Source organism: Myxine glutinosa, unplaced genomic scaffold (assembly GCF_964187855.1).
Source record: "Myxine glutinosa unplaced genomic scaffold, kmMyxGlut1.1 SCAFFOLD_1626, whole genome shotgun sequence".
NCBI classification, from domain to species: domain Eukaryota; kingdom Metazoa; phylum Chordata; class Myxini; order Myxiniformes; family Myxinidae; genus Myxine; species Myxine glutinosa.
The window spans coordinates 75,443-92,656 of NW_027617721.1; the positions used below are offsets into that span (position 1 = coordinate 75,443).

At 47.1% G+C, this 17,214-nt stretch overlaps 1 protein-coding gene across 1 annotated transcript in view; it reads right to left on the reverse strand.

Annotated features, from left to right (window-relative positions):
* Positions 1-15,711, reverse strand: part of NXF1 (nuclear RNA export factor 1) — a 44,230-nt gene extending 28,519 nt beyond the window's left edge. The window contains exons 1-2 of the mRNA XM_078769174.1: positions 15,625-15,711; positions 1,397-1,504 (exon numbers count right to left, since the gene is read on the reverse strand). Of these exons, the coding sequence (XP_078625300.1) occupies positions 1,397-1,504; positions 15,625-15,696 (180 nt within the window). The 5' untranslated portion in view covers positions 15,697-15,711. The remainder of the gene's footprint in view (positions 1-1,396; positions 1,505-15,624) is intronic.
* Positions 15,712-17,214: the final 1,503 nt, after the last annotated feature.

Consider the following 17,214-nt stretch of genomic DNA (forward strand, 5'->3'; position numbering starts at 1 on the left):
AAAGATCAATTGATTAATCAATAAATAATAAATCAATTAGCTGATTAATCAATAAATCAAAAATATCCTTTATAACCACATCACTTGGTCACTGTCGTGTCCGAATATCAGCTTCCCAGCTCAAAACATTCCCGAGATAAGGCCAGGATGAGAAAGAAAAAAATGAGTGATTAATAACGAAATAAATGAATAATAATGGTAAAATAATTAAATTATTAATCAATTGGCTAACAGAATACCTAAACCACCACAGTTTCATTCGAATCTGTAAAGGTGGGTTTTCACGGGACGCGCGACGGTTCGCGAAGGATGCGAATGTCGAAAAAATGGCAAAGTCCAACATTCGTATTTTAGGCTCCAAACGTTCGCCAAACATGCGCGGGGGTTCGGAAGCGTCGTCAATTGTTCGCAGGAGTCGTTTTTTGTTCGGCGGGTAGTTTAAAAATGTTTGCGCATGTTTGGCGAACTTTTGGAGCCTAAAATACGAATGTTGGACTTTGCCATTTTTTCGACATTCGCATCCTTCGCGAACCGTTCGCGTGTCCCGTGAAAACCCACCTTAACTTATCAATAAATGATCAATAATTAAATAATTAATCGATTAATTGACTAATCAATAAATCAAAAATACCCTTTACAGCCAAATCACTTGGTCATTGTCATGTCAGAATATCAGCTTCCTAACTCAAAAGGTGCCTCATATATTGACCAGATGAGAAAGGAAATAAATCAGCACTTAATTAAAAAAAAAAAAAAAACACCTTTAGAGGCCATTTTTCCCTGCAAAGCGGGGGTTGGCCTTTTTCGGGCACCGTGGTTGTTGTTTTTTTGGTCCCCTTTTTGAAGCAATGTTTTACGGCCGGATGCCCTTCCTGCCGCCAACCCTGTTTGTCGCCTTTTTACGATAAACAGGGAATTACCAGTGAACTGGTACTCAATTAGCCGACCTCGGAAGGATGACAGGCTGAGTCAACCCCCCTGGCGTTAATTCAGCGATCGACCGGGATTCAAACCCAGGATCCTAGGATCCTAAGCTGGCACCCTAGCCGCTAAGCCAACACCAGGATAATAATCTCAGCACTTAATTAATTGATAATAATTAAATAACAAATCAATTAATTGATTAATCAAAAACAAAAAATACAGTTTTTGCCAAAGCGCTTCCTCACTATTGTGCCGAAATTTCACCTTCCGAGCTCAAAGGATGGCTGAGATATCGCTCGGACAAACAAACAAGAAAGAAAGAAAGAAAGAAAGAAAATAAACCGGAGTGAAAACTGAGTACACCCTTTCCGCGCGCGTCATCACCGGGAACCTCTTGGTGCCTGGCAATGACGTCATGCAGCAATGGGGATGGAATAGGAAAGGAGTGGTGCACAAAATATAGAAGTGAAACCTCATTCTTGGAGAGGTTGAGAAGCTTAAGAGCAGGAGCCTGTTTTACAAGTTCTGCAAGGTCGTCCAACCGGTAAAGTCGGTTGCTGGAGACGTTCAAAGCTTGTATCTGTCAAAGTCAGGGAGGAGGAGGGAGGGGTGAGAGAAAACCAACCAAATTGTATCCATCTTAAACATCATTTATGGTCAAATAAAAAAGTGAAAACACTTCATTTGAAATCACCGCAATAATATATTAATGCAACCACGTTTGACAATTCAATGGAATTGTGATTGAAACGTGGATTTAACAAAATATTATGCTCATGAACTCAAATATATTATAATCAAAGTTATTATCATATAATATTGTTATGTCGGTGGGGTAAAGGAATATCTAGAGCCAGGTAGATCTGTATAGGTAGGTATCCGACTGTCGCGATAGGGAATCTCCCTTGTAATAAGTTCTATGTGTAGTCCGGATTGTCGGGATAAGCTGTATTGATGTCCCCGCCACGAGGGAGCAGGGCGTGCTAAATAGTCCAGGGATTATGGATAAGATTCCTTTGTTCGTTGTCCCCCCTGTCGCCAAACCTTTGTCCCTTATATTATGGCAATGCATACCCATATAAACACTTAGATAGGTCCTTATTGCACACATTAATTAGTTCCCTTCCCTCACAATGACTTTGGAAGACGGACAGGAGGCCAGATCGGGGCACTGCCGCATGAGCCGCAGCCAGCTACACCACCAGTGAGCCAAGCAGCCAGCCTCGTGGCAGGGCTGGGAGCCATGCCCGGGAGGACTGTTGACTGGGCAGGGAGGGGGGCGAGCAATACCAGGTGGGAGGCAATCGGCCAATGAGAGGGTGACAGCAAAAGGGAACATGGGAGGAGAGTGGACGCAAGGTGATACAAGCATTACGCCTAGGTCCCCCGTCGGTGAAGTGATGCGAGTTGACAAAGTGGAAGACGCAAGGCGGCCATCTTGGATTTTGACGTGGCGACCCAATTTTCAATAGTGTTCTCCCTTATGTGTAGATACACCCACACACCAGATTAGAAGTTAGTAGTTCGTTTATTTTTCAAGATATTTCACTCACAAGGTTCAGACATATATATGGTGGCGGCCATCTTGGATTTTGACGTGGCGACCCAATTTTCAATAGCGTTCTCCCTTATGTGTAGATACACCCACACACCAGATTAGAAGTTGGTACTTCCCTTATTTTTCAAGATATTCCACTCACAAGGTTCAGACATACATGGCGTCAGACATACATGGCGGCGGCCATCTTGGATTTTGACATGGGTTGCACCCACACACCAAATTTGAATTCGGTCCTTCGCTTACGCACGGACGGAGGGGAAAACAATAGTCCCCCTTTCGCTCCGTGGGATAACAAAAATGTACAAAGATTGATTAAATGTTCAGACTCGGTGAGGTAATAAATAGTTAGAGCGTGCCTTCAGAGTTTGGGATGTTGGTGGTTCGAACACCAGCCGAGTCGTACTAAAGACTTCACAATGGTTGGAAATCCACCAAATGTTACTGAAATCCACTAAAATGTTACTTTGCTTGGAAATCTGTGAACATCACTGCACTACGTAAAAAGGTGCAAAAACTGATCCCATTACCTATAAACCTATCAGCTTACTTCCAATAATCAGCAAGGTCATGGAACACATCATCACAGTTGATATGAAAACCTTCCTTTTTTTCTCCAACAACCTCATCTCAGAAAATCAATTTCGTTTTAGACCAGGTCACTCCAACTTCGACATGCAGCTTCTACTCCACCAACCAATGGATGGAGGCCCTCAATGTCAGACATACGATCAGGGCGTCTCTCTGAACATGTCTCATGCTGTTGATACAGTCTGGCTTCCTGCCTTACTTTCCAAACTCTCTGCCTATGGCATCCAACGCCAACTCCACACATGGCTTACTCACTTCCTCTACTCTCGTAGCCAACATTTGGCTCTCAACAGAATCCTCTCATACCCTATCCCTGTCAGGCTGGATTGCCTCAAGGCAGTATTCTGAGCCCAGTCCTATTCCTGATCTTCACCAATGATCCTTCAGACTTTCTGGAAAATCCTCGATCTATTTGCTGCTGACCCCACCCTCTGCCGTGCAATCCCTCATCCTTCAGAAATGAACCTCATCCTTCTCTTCAGACCTTGAACAAAAATCACAAGCTGGTCAAACACTTGGAATATGTCTTTCAATCCTGACAAATCTCTCACTCTCACTATCTCTCTCCGAAAGGATCATCTGGCAAACCCTCCTATCTACTTTTTTTAACAATCCTATTGAGGAAGTTGAATCATCCTATTGAGGAAGTTGAGAAGTCTCGCGAGATTACGGCGAGGTCACGTCTTTTCGAAGCTGCTCCATGCGCTCACGCTTTCGAAGCTAAGTGATATTTCTCAATCGTGTTTTTGTCGAGACTGTATCTATCTTTCGGTGTATGTACCTATAGCGTATCTTTTGGAAAATTTTCGGTGCTAATTTTTCGTACATGTATACACAATCGTCGGTTAATGGTGTATGTACCTATAGCGTATTCTGCGGCCTAGTACTCGTAGGCTTGACTACCGTACCGTCTCCGACCTTGTGGTTTGTTTTTCTCTCAGCGATTCGTCGAATGCGCTGAAATTATTTTCGTTCACTGTTTCGTCCCAGTCGTTCACCCCGTACCTCCTTGTTTAATATCTGTACTCACAAAAAAAAAAAAAAAAAAAAAAAAAAAAACCCCCAAAAAAATATTTCCTTCCCAGGTCTTATTCGTTTATTTGTTCTTTTTGTTCGTTCGTTCTTCGTTCGCGATCACGCGGTTAGAAATGTATAATCTCTCCCCTGAACAACTATTTTCTCTCATATATTATAACACCCTTTTCTTCTTTTCCTACAAAAGGATGCTTTCGTCTTGCTCACCAAATCTATTCATTCCAAAATATATATACACAAAGAATTAAGTTAAGCACCCCCCCCCCGTTTTTTTACAACCTCGCACATTACAAGTTTGTTGTCGTCAAAACAGTGTAATATACCCATGATATTGCTATATTTTCTGGAGAAGTGATATTATGGTCACATAAAAACATAACAATCATGCCGTTTTCAATATTTTATTCTGCATAATTTAAGGTGAAATTTTTTGGGAATTTTAGGCATATTTTCACCTCAATTTAAGTGTGGAGCTATAATAATAATAATAATAATTCATTTATTTTGTATAGCGCTTTTCCAGAAGCCCAAAGGCGCTTTGACAGAGTGGAAAACATAATGCATAACAATACATGAAAACAACAATTGCAAAAAGACAAGAATCAAGAAAACAAACAGCAGCGATATACGGCATATATATAAGACAAGAATCAAAAAGACAAGACAAGAATCAATAGGGAAATATTTAAAGCAAAAGGAGGGAGAAGGAGAAGAGATAGTCAGGGGTTAAATGCTGTGGGTTGAATGTTGAATGCAGCGTTGAACAGGTGGGTCTTTAGTGATGTTTTGAATGTGGTGAGTGAGGAGGAGTCTCTGATGGTGTGAGGTAGTGAGTTCCAGAGGGTGGGAGCAGCGATGGAGAAGGCCCTGTCCCCCCAGGATCTGAATTTGGTCCGGATGGAGGGGGTCAGGAGGTTGGTACCAGCAGAGCGGAGGTTGCGGGTGGGAGTGTGTCTGGAGAGGAGGTCAGCCAGGTAGGATGGGGCCAGGTTATGGAGGGCTTTGTATGTCGAGAGGAGGATTTTGTACTGGATTCTCTGGGGGATGGGGAGCCAGTGAAGCTTGTAAAGGACGGGGGTGATGTGGTCACGGGTCCGGGAATGAGTGAGTAGACGGGCAGCGGAGTTCTGAATGTATTGGAGTTTATTGGTGATTTTTGAGGGTGAACCATAGAGGAGGCTATTGCAGTAGTCCAGACGGGAGGTGATGAAGGCGTGGATGAGGGTTTCTGCAGCCGTGGAGGAGAGGGATGAGCGGAGACGGGCAATGTTTTTCAGGTGAAAGAAGGCTGACTTTGTGATCTGTTTAGTGTATTTGTCGAAGGAAAGGGTTTGGTCAAAGATGACGCCAAGATTCCGGATGTGAGGGGAGGTGGATACTGGGATACCGTCGATGTTGAGGGCAAAGTTATGGGTGGATTTTGTGAGCGTTTTTGGGCCAATGATGATTATTTCAGATTTATCACAGTTAAGCTTGAGGAAGTTGATTTGAAGCCAGGATTTTATTTCAGTGATGCAGTTTGTCAGGATAGAGTGGGTGTCGGTGGAGACGGACTTGGTGGAGATGAAAAGCTGGATGTCATCGGCGAAGCAGTGGAATTGGAGACCATGACGGCGGATTAAGTGACCGAGCGGGGACAGGTAAAGGATGAAGAGGAGGGGGCCAAGAACTGAACCTTGGGGGACACCTTGGGGGAGGGGAGCAGTGGGGGATTTGCAGTTATTGATGGAGATGAACTGGCATCTGTCAGAGAGGTATGATTTAATCCAAGAGAGGGCAGTGCCGGTGACGTTAAAGGTGGATTCAAGTCGGGTGAGGAGGATAGTGTGATCGATGGTGTCAAAGGCAGCGCTGAGGTCGAGGAGGACGAGAATGTTGAGGTTGCCAGCGTCAGAGGAGAGGAGAAGGTCGTTGGTGATTTTGAGGAGAGCAGTTTCAGTACTGTGGTTGGAGCGGAATCCGGATTGGAATGTTTCATACAAGTTATTGGCAGAGAGATGATGTTTGAGTTGAGTGGCTACAGCGCGTTCCAAAACTTTTGACAGAAAGGGTAGGTTGGAGATGGGTCTGAAGTTGTTTAGGGTGTCAGGGTTTAGACCAGGTTTTTTTAGAATGGGGGTAACAGCAGCAATTTTGAGGGAAGGTGGGACGATGCCTGTAGACAGGGAGGAGTTTATTGTTGCAATGATAAGTGGAGAGAGAGCAGGGAGGGAGGCTTTGACAAAGCTGGAGGGGATGGGGTCAAGAGTGCAGGTGGCAGTTTTCATTCCTATGAGGAGTTCAGAGAGGTCAGTAGGAGAGATTGGGGAGAACCGAGACAGGGGATGGCAGGACAAGGGGGGGCAGGTGGTTGGAGGGGGAGCGGGTGCGGCGGTGGTCAAGCTGTTGTAGATGTTGTCAATTTTGCGTTGGAAGAAAGAGAGGAAGGAGATGCAGTTGTCTACTGTGAATGACTGGGTGGTGGTGTTCAGGGGGCGGAGGAGTTTGTTTATTGTCGAGAAGAGTGCTTTTGGGTTTCCGGAGCCAGAGTGGATAATTTGAGAGTAGTAGGCAGAGCGGGCGCGGGAGAGGGCATCTTTGTAGTGTTGTATGTGGTCCTTGTAGGCTTGGGAGTGAACTGTGAGACCCGTTTTATTGCGGAGTCTTTCAAGTTGGCGAGCACGAGTTTTCATCAGGTGGAGTTCAGGGGTAAACCAGGGAGCAGAATGGGTGAAAGAAACTGTTTTGGTTTTTACAGGCGCAAGCTGATCAAGGCAGGAGGAGAGAGTGTGGTTGTAGTAGTCAGTGAGGTCGGAAGGGGTGTGGAGGTCAATGAAGGGAGAAGTGGACATTTTTTCAGAGAGGGTGGATGAGAATGAGGTAGGTGAAAGAGCGTTTAGCTTACGGAAGTTGATTGTGCGATAATGCCTTGGTGTTGGGGCGGGGATGTTGATGGTCAGAGTGATGGCTAAGTGGTCAGAGAGGGTGAGGTCGGAGCCATAGAGATGGTGCAAATTTAATCCAGTGGAGCAGACAAGGTCCAAAATGTGACCACGGATATGGGTAGGAAAGTCGACATGTTGAGTGAGGTTAAAGCAGGTGAGTAAATCAGTGAAGTCAGTGGTTATTGTGGAGTCAGTGGAGTCCATGTGGATATTGAAATCACCAAGGAGGAGGATTGAGGGGGAGAGGGAACATAGCTGGGTCAGAAAGTAGGAGAAGTCAGACAGGAATGATGGGTGTGGTTTGGGAGGGCGGTAGACGACAGCCATGACTGACTGCGTGTGACCAGAGAGTTTTAAAGCCAGGTGTTCAAATGATGGAGCAGATGAGATGGAGATGAGGTTGGTCTTGATGTCTTGACGGTGGATAACGGCAATTCCACCACCTCGGCCCTCCGAGCGTGGTTTATTGACGTAGGAATATCCATTGGGTGTGGTGAGGTTGAGTGTGTAGTAGTCCAGAGGTTGTTGCCAGGTTTCGGTGAGACAGAGAAAGTCCAGTTTGTTATCCAGGATGTATTCGTTCAGGATGAGGCATTTATTGTTGAGGGACCGGGTGTTGAACAGGGTGAGCTTGATGTTGTTTTGAACAGCAGGGATGAATTCAGGTGATTTAGCCAGGGTTCGTAGGCAAGAGGTGCGATCGTGTGGGTTGCTGTGACCAGGTGCGCTGGGACGAAGAGTGAGAGTGCGCTGAGCCGACCAGAGGACGGGGATGGAGTGACCTGATTGCAAATAAACAAACTTGCGACCGGAGCCACGGTGAATGTACCTGGGTCGTCGGAGGAGTCCATTTGATTTGATGGCAGAGATGCATGATGGGGTGGAGCGGGTATTGAGCAGAAGAAGCCTTGCGGCGGAGTACTTCAGAGCCATGCCAGGCAGGAGCGAAGGGACGAGTACGAGGCCAAGGTCGAGGAGGCAAAGCGGCAAACGCAGCGGCAAACGACTGCAGCCGCTAATCAAGACCACAGCGGCAAACAAGGCCACAAGGCCACCGGCAAACAAGGCCACGGCCACAATCAACGGGAGCGGGCCTTTCGAATTCCGTATTCCGTACCATCAAAAGCAGATTCCGTTATCCAGCCGGAGAACACGCGGCACGTGCGGGTGTGAAAAGGCAGGACAGGTGTGAGATGTCAGGTCAGAAAGGTAGAAGCAGACCCTGTACATCCATCCAGTCGGAGAAGCGGCGAATATGCAACGCCAGCGTCCTCTCGCAACCGAACCCCGAACCAACCGAACCGAATAACGTGTAAGCCCCTTCCCTCCCCTCCCTCCTAAACTCCCCCCACACCCCTCCCCTCCGAGACTCTCCCTCGCTCCTCCCCTCCTAGACTCCCCTCTCACCCCTCCTCCTCAAAGCATCCTCATCTACTATAGGTCCATCACGGACAGTGTGGATGACGTTTATGTTTTCTAACGTACAGTCATTGTTCTGAGAAGACCTCTAGCGATCTTTGCGTCAATAACGTCAATAACGTGTAATGTCAATAACGTGTAAGTGACGTCAATAATGTCAATAACGTCAATAACTAATGTCATACCAATCATTATTTGATCTCACATACCTTAGAATATATGCCAATGTATACATATACACAAAGAATATATATTAGGGGGTGCTTACCTTAATTCGTTGTGTAGGGGTGCTTAACTTAATTCTTTGTGTATATATAATACCATCTCTTACAGTTCCTCCTTTCTACATTCCCTAAACTATCCAGAACTCCATCCCTCCTCCAGTGTCCTCAAACGTATTTTTGACTCGAAGGTCTCAAACTCATTTTGCAAAAAATGTTCGTTTCCCATGAATCGTACACTTTTCAAAATCCAATCTCACCCCTCCCCTCCAAATCCTCCCCATCACCCATCCCTTTCAAATCTCCCCCCTTGCCCCTTCCCTCCCCTCCCTCCTAAACTCCCCCCACACCCCTCCCCTCCGAGACTCTCCCTCGCTCCTCCCCTCCTAGACTCCCCTCTCACCCCTCCTCCTCAAAGCATCCTCCCTGCTTCTTCCTCCTTCCAACTTTCACCTTCATCTCCCCAAACCTTCTGCCTTGCTCTTCCCCCTCCTCAAATAACACCTCACTGTGCCTCACCCAATCTCCATCAAACCTTTTGTCCGCCCCATTCTTCCCTTTCTCCAAGCTATTCTGAAATCTCTGACACACCTTCAACAGCTCTCCCTACCTCTTCCTCCTCTTCCACATCTTACCCTACCCCTCCCCCCCCCCTGTTCTGGACCCGATGCTCCCCCTTCCTCTTCATTAACGGTATGGACCTCAAACATCCGGGGCCTTCGCTCAAACTTGACTGACCTCTCCATACAGGTTGCTTCTGACAAACCAGATGTGATCTGCTTAACAGAAACTTTCCTCCTTCATGATGTCTCTGATGCCTTGGTATCTCTCCCAGGTTACTCCCTCCTCCGGTATGATAGACCTGAGCCTCGTCCTGGAGGTGGGGTTGCTATCTTTATAAAAAACTCTCTTCCTCACTCGCCCTCCACTGCCCTCTCTCCACCTCACCCCCAGGAATACCTTTAGCTACGGCTTCCCCTTCGCTCCCACCTTTTGTTCATATGTGTGTTGTACCGTCCACCAATCAGCGATGACTCCATCTACATCTCACTGTCTGATAATATGGACCAACTTCTATCTACCCATCCCAACTCTCTCTTCCTCATATGTGGTGATTTCAATTGTCACCATGCCAGTTGGCTGGGTGTGGGTACCTCTCTCACCAGCCATGGCTCTTCAGCAAAGGACTTCTGCGACTCACTGGGTCTGACACAATCTGTCAATTTCCCGACCCGGATCTCAGTCAACGGAGCATCTTCTCTTCTGGATTTGGTTATGACAAACTTCCCTGAAAATGTCTGCTGCTCTTCTTCTGCTCCAATCGGCTCATCTGATCATGTGCTTGTCAAAGTGGACATCTCTCTGACCATTCTCAGAGAGCCTCCTCAGCGTCGACGAGTCTGGCATTTCACTCAGGCCAACTGGCACGGTCTTCAAGCAGCCATCAATCATCTGGACTGGTCTCCCATCTCTACCGCCTCTGACATCAACTCATCCTGGGAATTCTTTCAAAGTAAATTGCTCTCTCTCATGCACAGATTTATACCATCTCGTCTTCAGTTGTCATTCCCTTCCTCCCGTCCATGGTACACGGAATCTTGTGGTGAGGCTGTTGCCCTGAAACAACTTGCTTTCGTCTCCTGGAAAGCAAATCCAACGGAAGGAAATCTCATTTCCTTTCACAAAGCCCGAAACAAGTGTGTGTCCACCCTCAGGAGAGCCAGGAAACAATATCTCACCATTCTCAAGACCGAACTCTCTTATCTGTCTCCCTCTTCCAAATCCTGGTGGCGTCTGGTCAAATCTGTTTCTGGTGTTTGTTCCCCCTCCATCCCCTCCCTCACCTCAAACGGCTTAACGGCTGACTCCGCACGTGAAAAAGCTGAATGCCTCAACTCTGTGTTTGCCTCTAAATCTTGTGTCCCAAACCCATCCCTCTCTGTACCCACCGTACCCAGTCGTACCCAGCTGCTCCTGGACTCTGTGTCCTTTCCTCCTGACAAGGTGGAAAAGTTTCTGGCAACCCTCGACTCTGATTCTGCAACTGGTCCTGACGGCATCAGCCCACGGGTCCTAAAATCATGTTCTTCTGCACTTTCACTCCCTCTTTCTGTTCTCTTCACCCTCTCTTTTGCTCAAGGTCATCTGCCATCTGCTTGGAAATCAGCCAACATCACCGCTTTGCACAAAAAAGGTGCAAAAACAGATCCCAGCAACTACAGACCAATCAGCCTTCTCCCAATTATCAGCAAAGTCATGGAATCCATCATTGCTTCAGATATTAAATCTTTCCTCTTCTCCAATGGCTTGATCTCTGATCATCAATTTGGTTTCAGACCTGGTCACTCTACTCTGGACATGCTGCTTCTGCTTTCTCAACAATGGATGGAGGTCCTCAACGCCAAACAGGAAATTAGAGCTGTCTCCCTTGACATTTCACGTGCCTTCGATACGGTCTGGCACCCTGCTCTGCTCTCCAAACTCTCCTCCTTTCGTATCCATGGAAATCTCCACGCATGGCTGGCGGACTTCCTCTCTGGTCGTAGTCAACGTGTGGCCCTGAATGGGTTTCTCTCATCTCCTCTTCCTGTTCAGGCTGGAGTTCCCCAAGGTAGTGTTCTGGGCCCTGTGCTTTTTCTGGTCTTCATCAATGATCTCTCTGACTCTCTTGAAAATCCTCTCTATCTCTTTGCTGACGACTCTACTCTCTGTCGCTCCATTCCTCATCCCTCAGATCGGCAGTCTGCCGCCTCCTCACTCTCTGCAGACCTGGACAAAATCACAGACTGGTCAAACAAGTGGAACATGTCTTTCAATCCTGACAAATCTCACACTCTTACAATGTCTCTCCGAAAGGACCGACTGGACAACCCTCCCATCTACTTTCTCAACAATCCTCTCCAAGAAGTTCTGTCGCTCAAGCTTTTGGGTCTCACTATCTGCCATGATCTTTCTTGGGAAAACCACATTTCCAAGCTGGCCTCCAAAGCCAGTCGCCGACTGGGCATCCTCCGTCGTGCGAAGTCTTTCCTTGGCACACCTGAGCTCCTCACCACATACAAGGCTTTCATCCGCAGCTCAATGGAATACTGTTCCCCCCTCTGGGCTGGTGCTCCTGCCTCACACCTTGCTCGGCTTCACGCTGTTGAGGCCAAAGCTTTCAGAATCATTGGAATCTCCTGCGATGTAGTCAACGCCGAGGGCCTTTCACTCACTCACCGCAGGCAGGTTGGTGGTCTTTCTGTCTTCTACCGACTCCTCTCCGGCCTTGCTCCCCCAGCTCTCTCTGTGCTCTGTCCCCCCAATATTCCTTCAGGTCGCACAAGATCTGCCTGCAAACCTCTTCTGGTTAAACTGCCAAAGTCTAGGCTCTCTGCTCACCTTCACTCTTTCATTCCCCTTTTCTCCCGCCTCTGGAACAAACTCCCCCACTCCCTTCAATCCCACTCCTCCCTCCAGGTCTTTAAAACAGCTGTTCACCACCATCTCTTATCTTCCCCCATCGAAAACCTTGATCTTTTCTACCCCCGGTAATTCACCCCAGAGTCCTTGCAGTGTTCATATGTTTTAATCCTCTCCCACCTCCCCCCAAGTCCTCCCGATGTCCCTGCTCTCAAATGTTGTGTTTGTGTCCTTCCCCCTCTCTTTTGTGTCCTTCCCCTCTCTCCCCATCTTGTCTACCGCTCCCCTTGTTTTTTGTGTTTTGTGTGTCGGTTTGTCTTTTTGTGTGATTAATGTTAGCTCTTTCACGAGCCTCGATCTTGTATACAACAACAACAAAAAAATAAAAAAATAAAAAATAAATAAATTCAAACTCCTGTGTTTCAATATCAGCCATGATCTTTCCTGGGCAAACCGCATTTGATAGTTGGCCTCCAAAACCAGCCGCAGACTGGGCATCCTCCGCTGTACAAAGTCATTCCTTGGCATTCCTGAACTCCCAATCTACCTAACATGGCTTTCATCCACAGCTTGAAGGTTTGACACTCTGGGAGCCGAGGCCTTAATAATCTCCTGTGATGAAGCTCGGTCATCACTTCACCATCGCAGACAGGTCGGTGGTCTCTCTGTCTTCTCTTCTACCACCTCCTTTGTGATCTTGCATCCTCCACATTTTCTGTTTCTAGTTTTCCCTCCTGGCAGACAAGTGTTTCCTTCTGTATCCATCTTGTCCACCCCATATACCTCTCCTGCCCCCATTGCTCACCGATCACCAATCGCTTGTCCGCCTCTCTCGGTCTTGGCCTTTGGCTCTGCTGTTGGTGTTTTCCCCCTCTCTCTGCTGTTCCTTTTGGTGTGTTGTCTCCTGATCCGTTTACTGTACTAGTACTAGTTCTTCCACGAGCCTCGACTATGCATACAACAAAGAAAAAAAAAACAAGAGCGAGAATCGATTTGCATTACGTGTCCCCTACCAATGTGATATTTTCGAAGTCCACAAAGGGCATAACTCTGTGAAAAATTGACGAAATGTCCTGAAATTCGAACTTGTTCTGTTACTTATAATAAAGCAATGCACAAAGTTTCAGTTTAATATGTTGAAGGGTATGGGGAAAAAGTCTGAAACACCAGAGGTCGCACAGATGGACAGGGTTACTGGAAAAATGTGTGCATCTTGGAAAAGCGGGAGAGGGTTAGAGATCTGAGAGAGCAGAGGGAGATGGAGACCATCGACTTGCTTGTGAAGTGACAGAAACAGATCTGGTGTTTCAGCCTCATTGTGGGAGATGCCAATAAGAATAACTTTAGCTTCCACAGCATCCAGAAGACACATGTAATGCTGGGGCATCAGCCCATAGGGAAGAGCAGTACTCCATTGAATTACAGAAAAAGGCCTCATAGGCTGAGTAGTTCCGACTTTCCAAGAAGTGACTTGGAATGACATAGAACGCCTATTCTGGAGCTGGTGTTAGAGGCCAGAGCAGCCCAGAAGAGGTCATGGCGGATGATGAAGCCTAGATGTTCAAGAAACTGAACCTCTTCCAGTGGCTGGCTGTGGACATGAGTGGGTTTATTTGACGACCCTTACAGAGTAAAAGGTGAGATCTGCAAAGAATTAAGAAGCTCCATTTATCAGACCAGAATCCAATCAATGAGCAGAGAATGATGTAGCTCTTGTCTGCCTAGCAATGGGATGGGCAGTTTATGACAATGCGGAGTTGACAACAAAAAGGAAGATAGGGTTCGGAGCATCGGAGAGGTTCTTTAGTACAAGAGAAAGAAGACACGGCCCAAGCCACTGTCTTGAAGTACTCCAGCCAACACTGAGAAGAGGAAGCTAGGAGAGATGGCTCCATTGAAAGCAACATGCACGTTGACCAAGAGTGGAGGACGTCAGAAAGCCACGCATGACGGCATCCATGTATTCCGTATGCAGTGGGTTTGCGAGTCCGCAACAAAGCAGTGCAGGATGCATTGAATGCTGAATACGTCCAGGGAGGCAGTGATCCTGACCTCTTGTTTAAGATGCACAACCTCTGACTATTGGTACGAATGAAGCAGCATCATGCCATAGTTGAGTGACTGGGAAAGAATTCAAAACTGATGGTCACAACAGATCGATTTAAAAAGGAATAAATAATTTGACATTGGCAGTAATAATACAGAGTGAGTCAAAAGTAGCGCCCGATTTCTAATGATATATATATATTTCTGTCAGTTGATTGTTTGACATTTGTATTACAGTGTATAAGAAGGTATAAATAAATGAATGACATGTTTATCTAACCATTTATTTGGGGGAAAATTATTACGGAAGTGTACCAAGCTGTTTTACTTGCAATTTTCAAAGTGCCCTCCCTTGAGATCGATGCACAATTGCAGCCGAGCAGGCACAGAGTGGCACACACGCTTGCAGAGTTCGATATCAATTTCCTCAAACTTTGCAGTGATTTGAGCCTTCAATTCCTGAATGGTACGAGGCTTTTCACGATAAACAAGGTCTTTCATGAGCCCTCAAAGAAAGAAATCTGGAGGTGTAAGATCTGGGGAGCGTGCCGGCCACTCGATCGGACCGTGGTGGCCGATCCACTTTCCAGGAAAGTTTTCATCAAGCCGAAAGCTGATAAACTTTCGAAAGCTGATAAAGATAAACATGGCATTCATTTATTTATACCTTCTTGTACACTGTAATACAAATGTCAAACAATCAACTGACAGAAAAAAAAAAAAATAAAAAAAAAAATATTGTTGCGGATATGAGGACTGTATATTTTTTTGATTGTGTGAATTATTATTATTGTTTATTCTGCGCCTCCTGTCTCCGGAGCTGTGTAAAGGTCAAAGGGCATCCCATAATTAGTCCATAAAGCATCCACACCACAGCCAATCATAGAATACCCCTGTTCAATAGTTATATCTTATTATGTGTTTTAGGGTAAGGCTGTGTCTCCCATTAATTGAAATACTCCATTGCACCAGTGAAAGAGATAGATTCCCTTCATTCCCACTCCCAACACTTCCATTCCCCCCCTTTTCGTCAATTGCAATTCGCATTGCCAACTGCATGTTGGGCGGTTTTCCCTTCATCCGCCATTGACCACGAGGCAGGGTTGGGGAAGAAAGGCAGGTCCCCACCTCGTCATAGAGGGGAGGAGTGAGTCAGCCCCACTCAACCAACCACGAACAAGGGGTTGGACTTGGAGAGGGTGTGGAGAGAAACATCGAGGAGGTTCGCGAAGGTTGAGGGGCGGGGCCTATATAACCCACAGGCAGGGCGTGTCCAAGGCAGATGAGCTTTGACGGGATGAGCTACGACAAGAGCGGAGTGTGTGGTTTTTTTGGTCAGAGCTGGGTTGGTCGTCAGTGGTGGTCAGTGTTTGCGGAGAGTGGAGGGGTTGCGTTGAGTTGTCGGTGGTGAGGAAGAATTGGACTAAGCAAGAGAGAAAGAGTCCTGGAGTTAGTAAGAGAGAGAACCCGTCACGCGAGAGAACCCGTCACGCCAGACCCCCACCAGCAGCGTTGGCTTGGCTCCACCAAGCAGCTCCGACCCGCTACCCCGCGCACACGACAGGATCGGTGGCATCGGCGGCCGTCGAGGTCCAGCCCGACGTCCCGTGCGGGATCAAACTCCAGCCAGCTCCGGGCCTTCCTCCAGCCACCCACCTCCTGTCATTCCTGCCTGCAATTTCCATCCATTTGCGTACGTGAGTTTGTTTTGTTCGTGCTGTCCTGGGTAGTAACAATAAGTCTGTATAAGCTAAAGATTGCATTGTGTCACCTGCGTCTCATGTCCCTGTAAATAAACGTGACTGCTTGCTTCCTACTTATATGTGTAAATAATAAATCCAATTACTCTTCTGTCCGTCTTCTCGTCTTATTCCTTTTCCTCTTTGCATTCGGTCGTTTTAGAGTTTTCCAGATTGGGCAGCTGCGGTGCGATACGGCCAAAGTTTGGGGTGAATCGGGTGAGTTGGGGAAGAATCGGGGGAACTGTTAGGTCGCGGTAATACACCACCGCTCGGTCAAAATAACATCTTGTCCGCGACCCGTAACAATTGGTGTCTGGGAGTGAGATACGGACCCGAAGCGCGCTTAACGCGCTCAAAATTACAAGCTGCTGGAAAATTGTGTTTTAAAAGAAAAACCCGAATTTTGAAATCGCGCCATGGCTGGTCAAGGCGATCGGATGCCGGTGGGTGAGCTAGAGGAGGGGTTAGGAGTAACCCAGGATCAGAGGGACGAAGTAGAGGAGAACATTGGCAATATGGTTGAGGGGGTATCAGACGCACAAAATGGCGCTCTCGCGCACGAGGTTTCAGGCGCGCAAAAAGGCGCCTCGCACGAGCGCGCGGTAGCCGAGCCCGCTGTATCAACGAGCTTTAACATGCAGCCGATTGACATGCAGGTCCTCATTGCGCAGCTACAGGCAGCTGTACAGATGAGTATGGGGAGCCAAATTGAGCGATTGGGTGAGCGATTGGAGGGCCAAATGGGGGTAATGAGGGACGAAGCGAGGGCTCAGAGTGAGCAATTGGGGGTAATGAGGAACGAAGCGAGGGGTACCGGTGAGGGGTTAGACAACGGGATAAAAGAGGTAAAGAATGGGTTAACGGGGGTGGAAAATAGAATGGCTGCCCAGGAGAATCAGTTAGAGGGGGTAAAAAATGGGTTAATGGGGTTAGAAAATAGGATGGAAGACAAATTGCGGGAAATAGGGGAGCAATCCGCCCGGGAAATCGAACAGATGGGGAACCAGATAGAGGCGGTGAAAATCGGGTCAGAAAGTAAATTGGATGCTCAGAGGGATGAATTGGGACAGATGAGGATAGCATCTACAAAAGAGAGGGAGGAGATGAAAGAGGAAATACGACGAGGTGTAAGTGAGGAGGTCTTGGGGGTACGCGAGGAGGTAAAGCGAGGCGAAAAGCGTATAGAGAAAGAGGTGAGAAATGGGACGGCAAAGTTACAAGGGGGAATAGAAGATCTGACGGAGGAGGTGGAACAGCTGACAGAGGGACAGACGGAGTTAGTGGAGCAGGTTCAAAAGAACACTGCGGTACTAGGAGAGTTAAAAGCGACACAAAAAGAAATTAAAAATGAC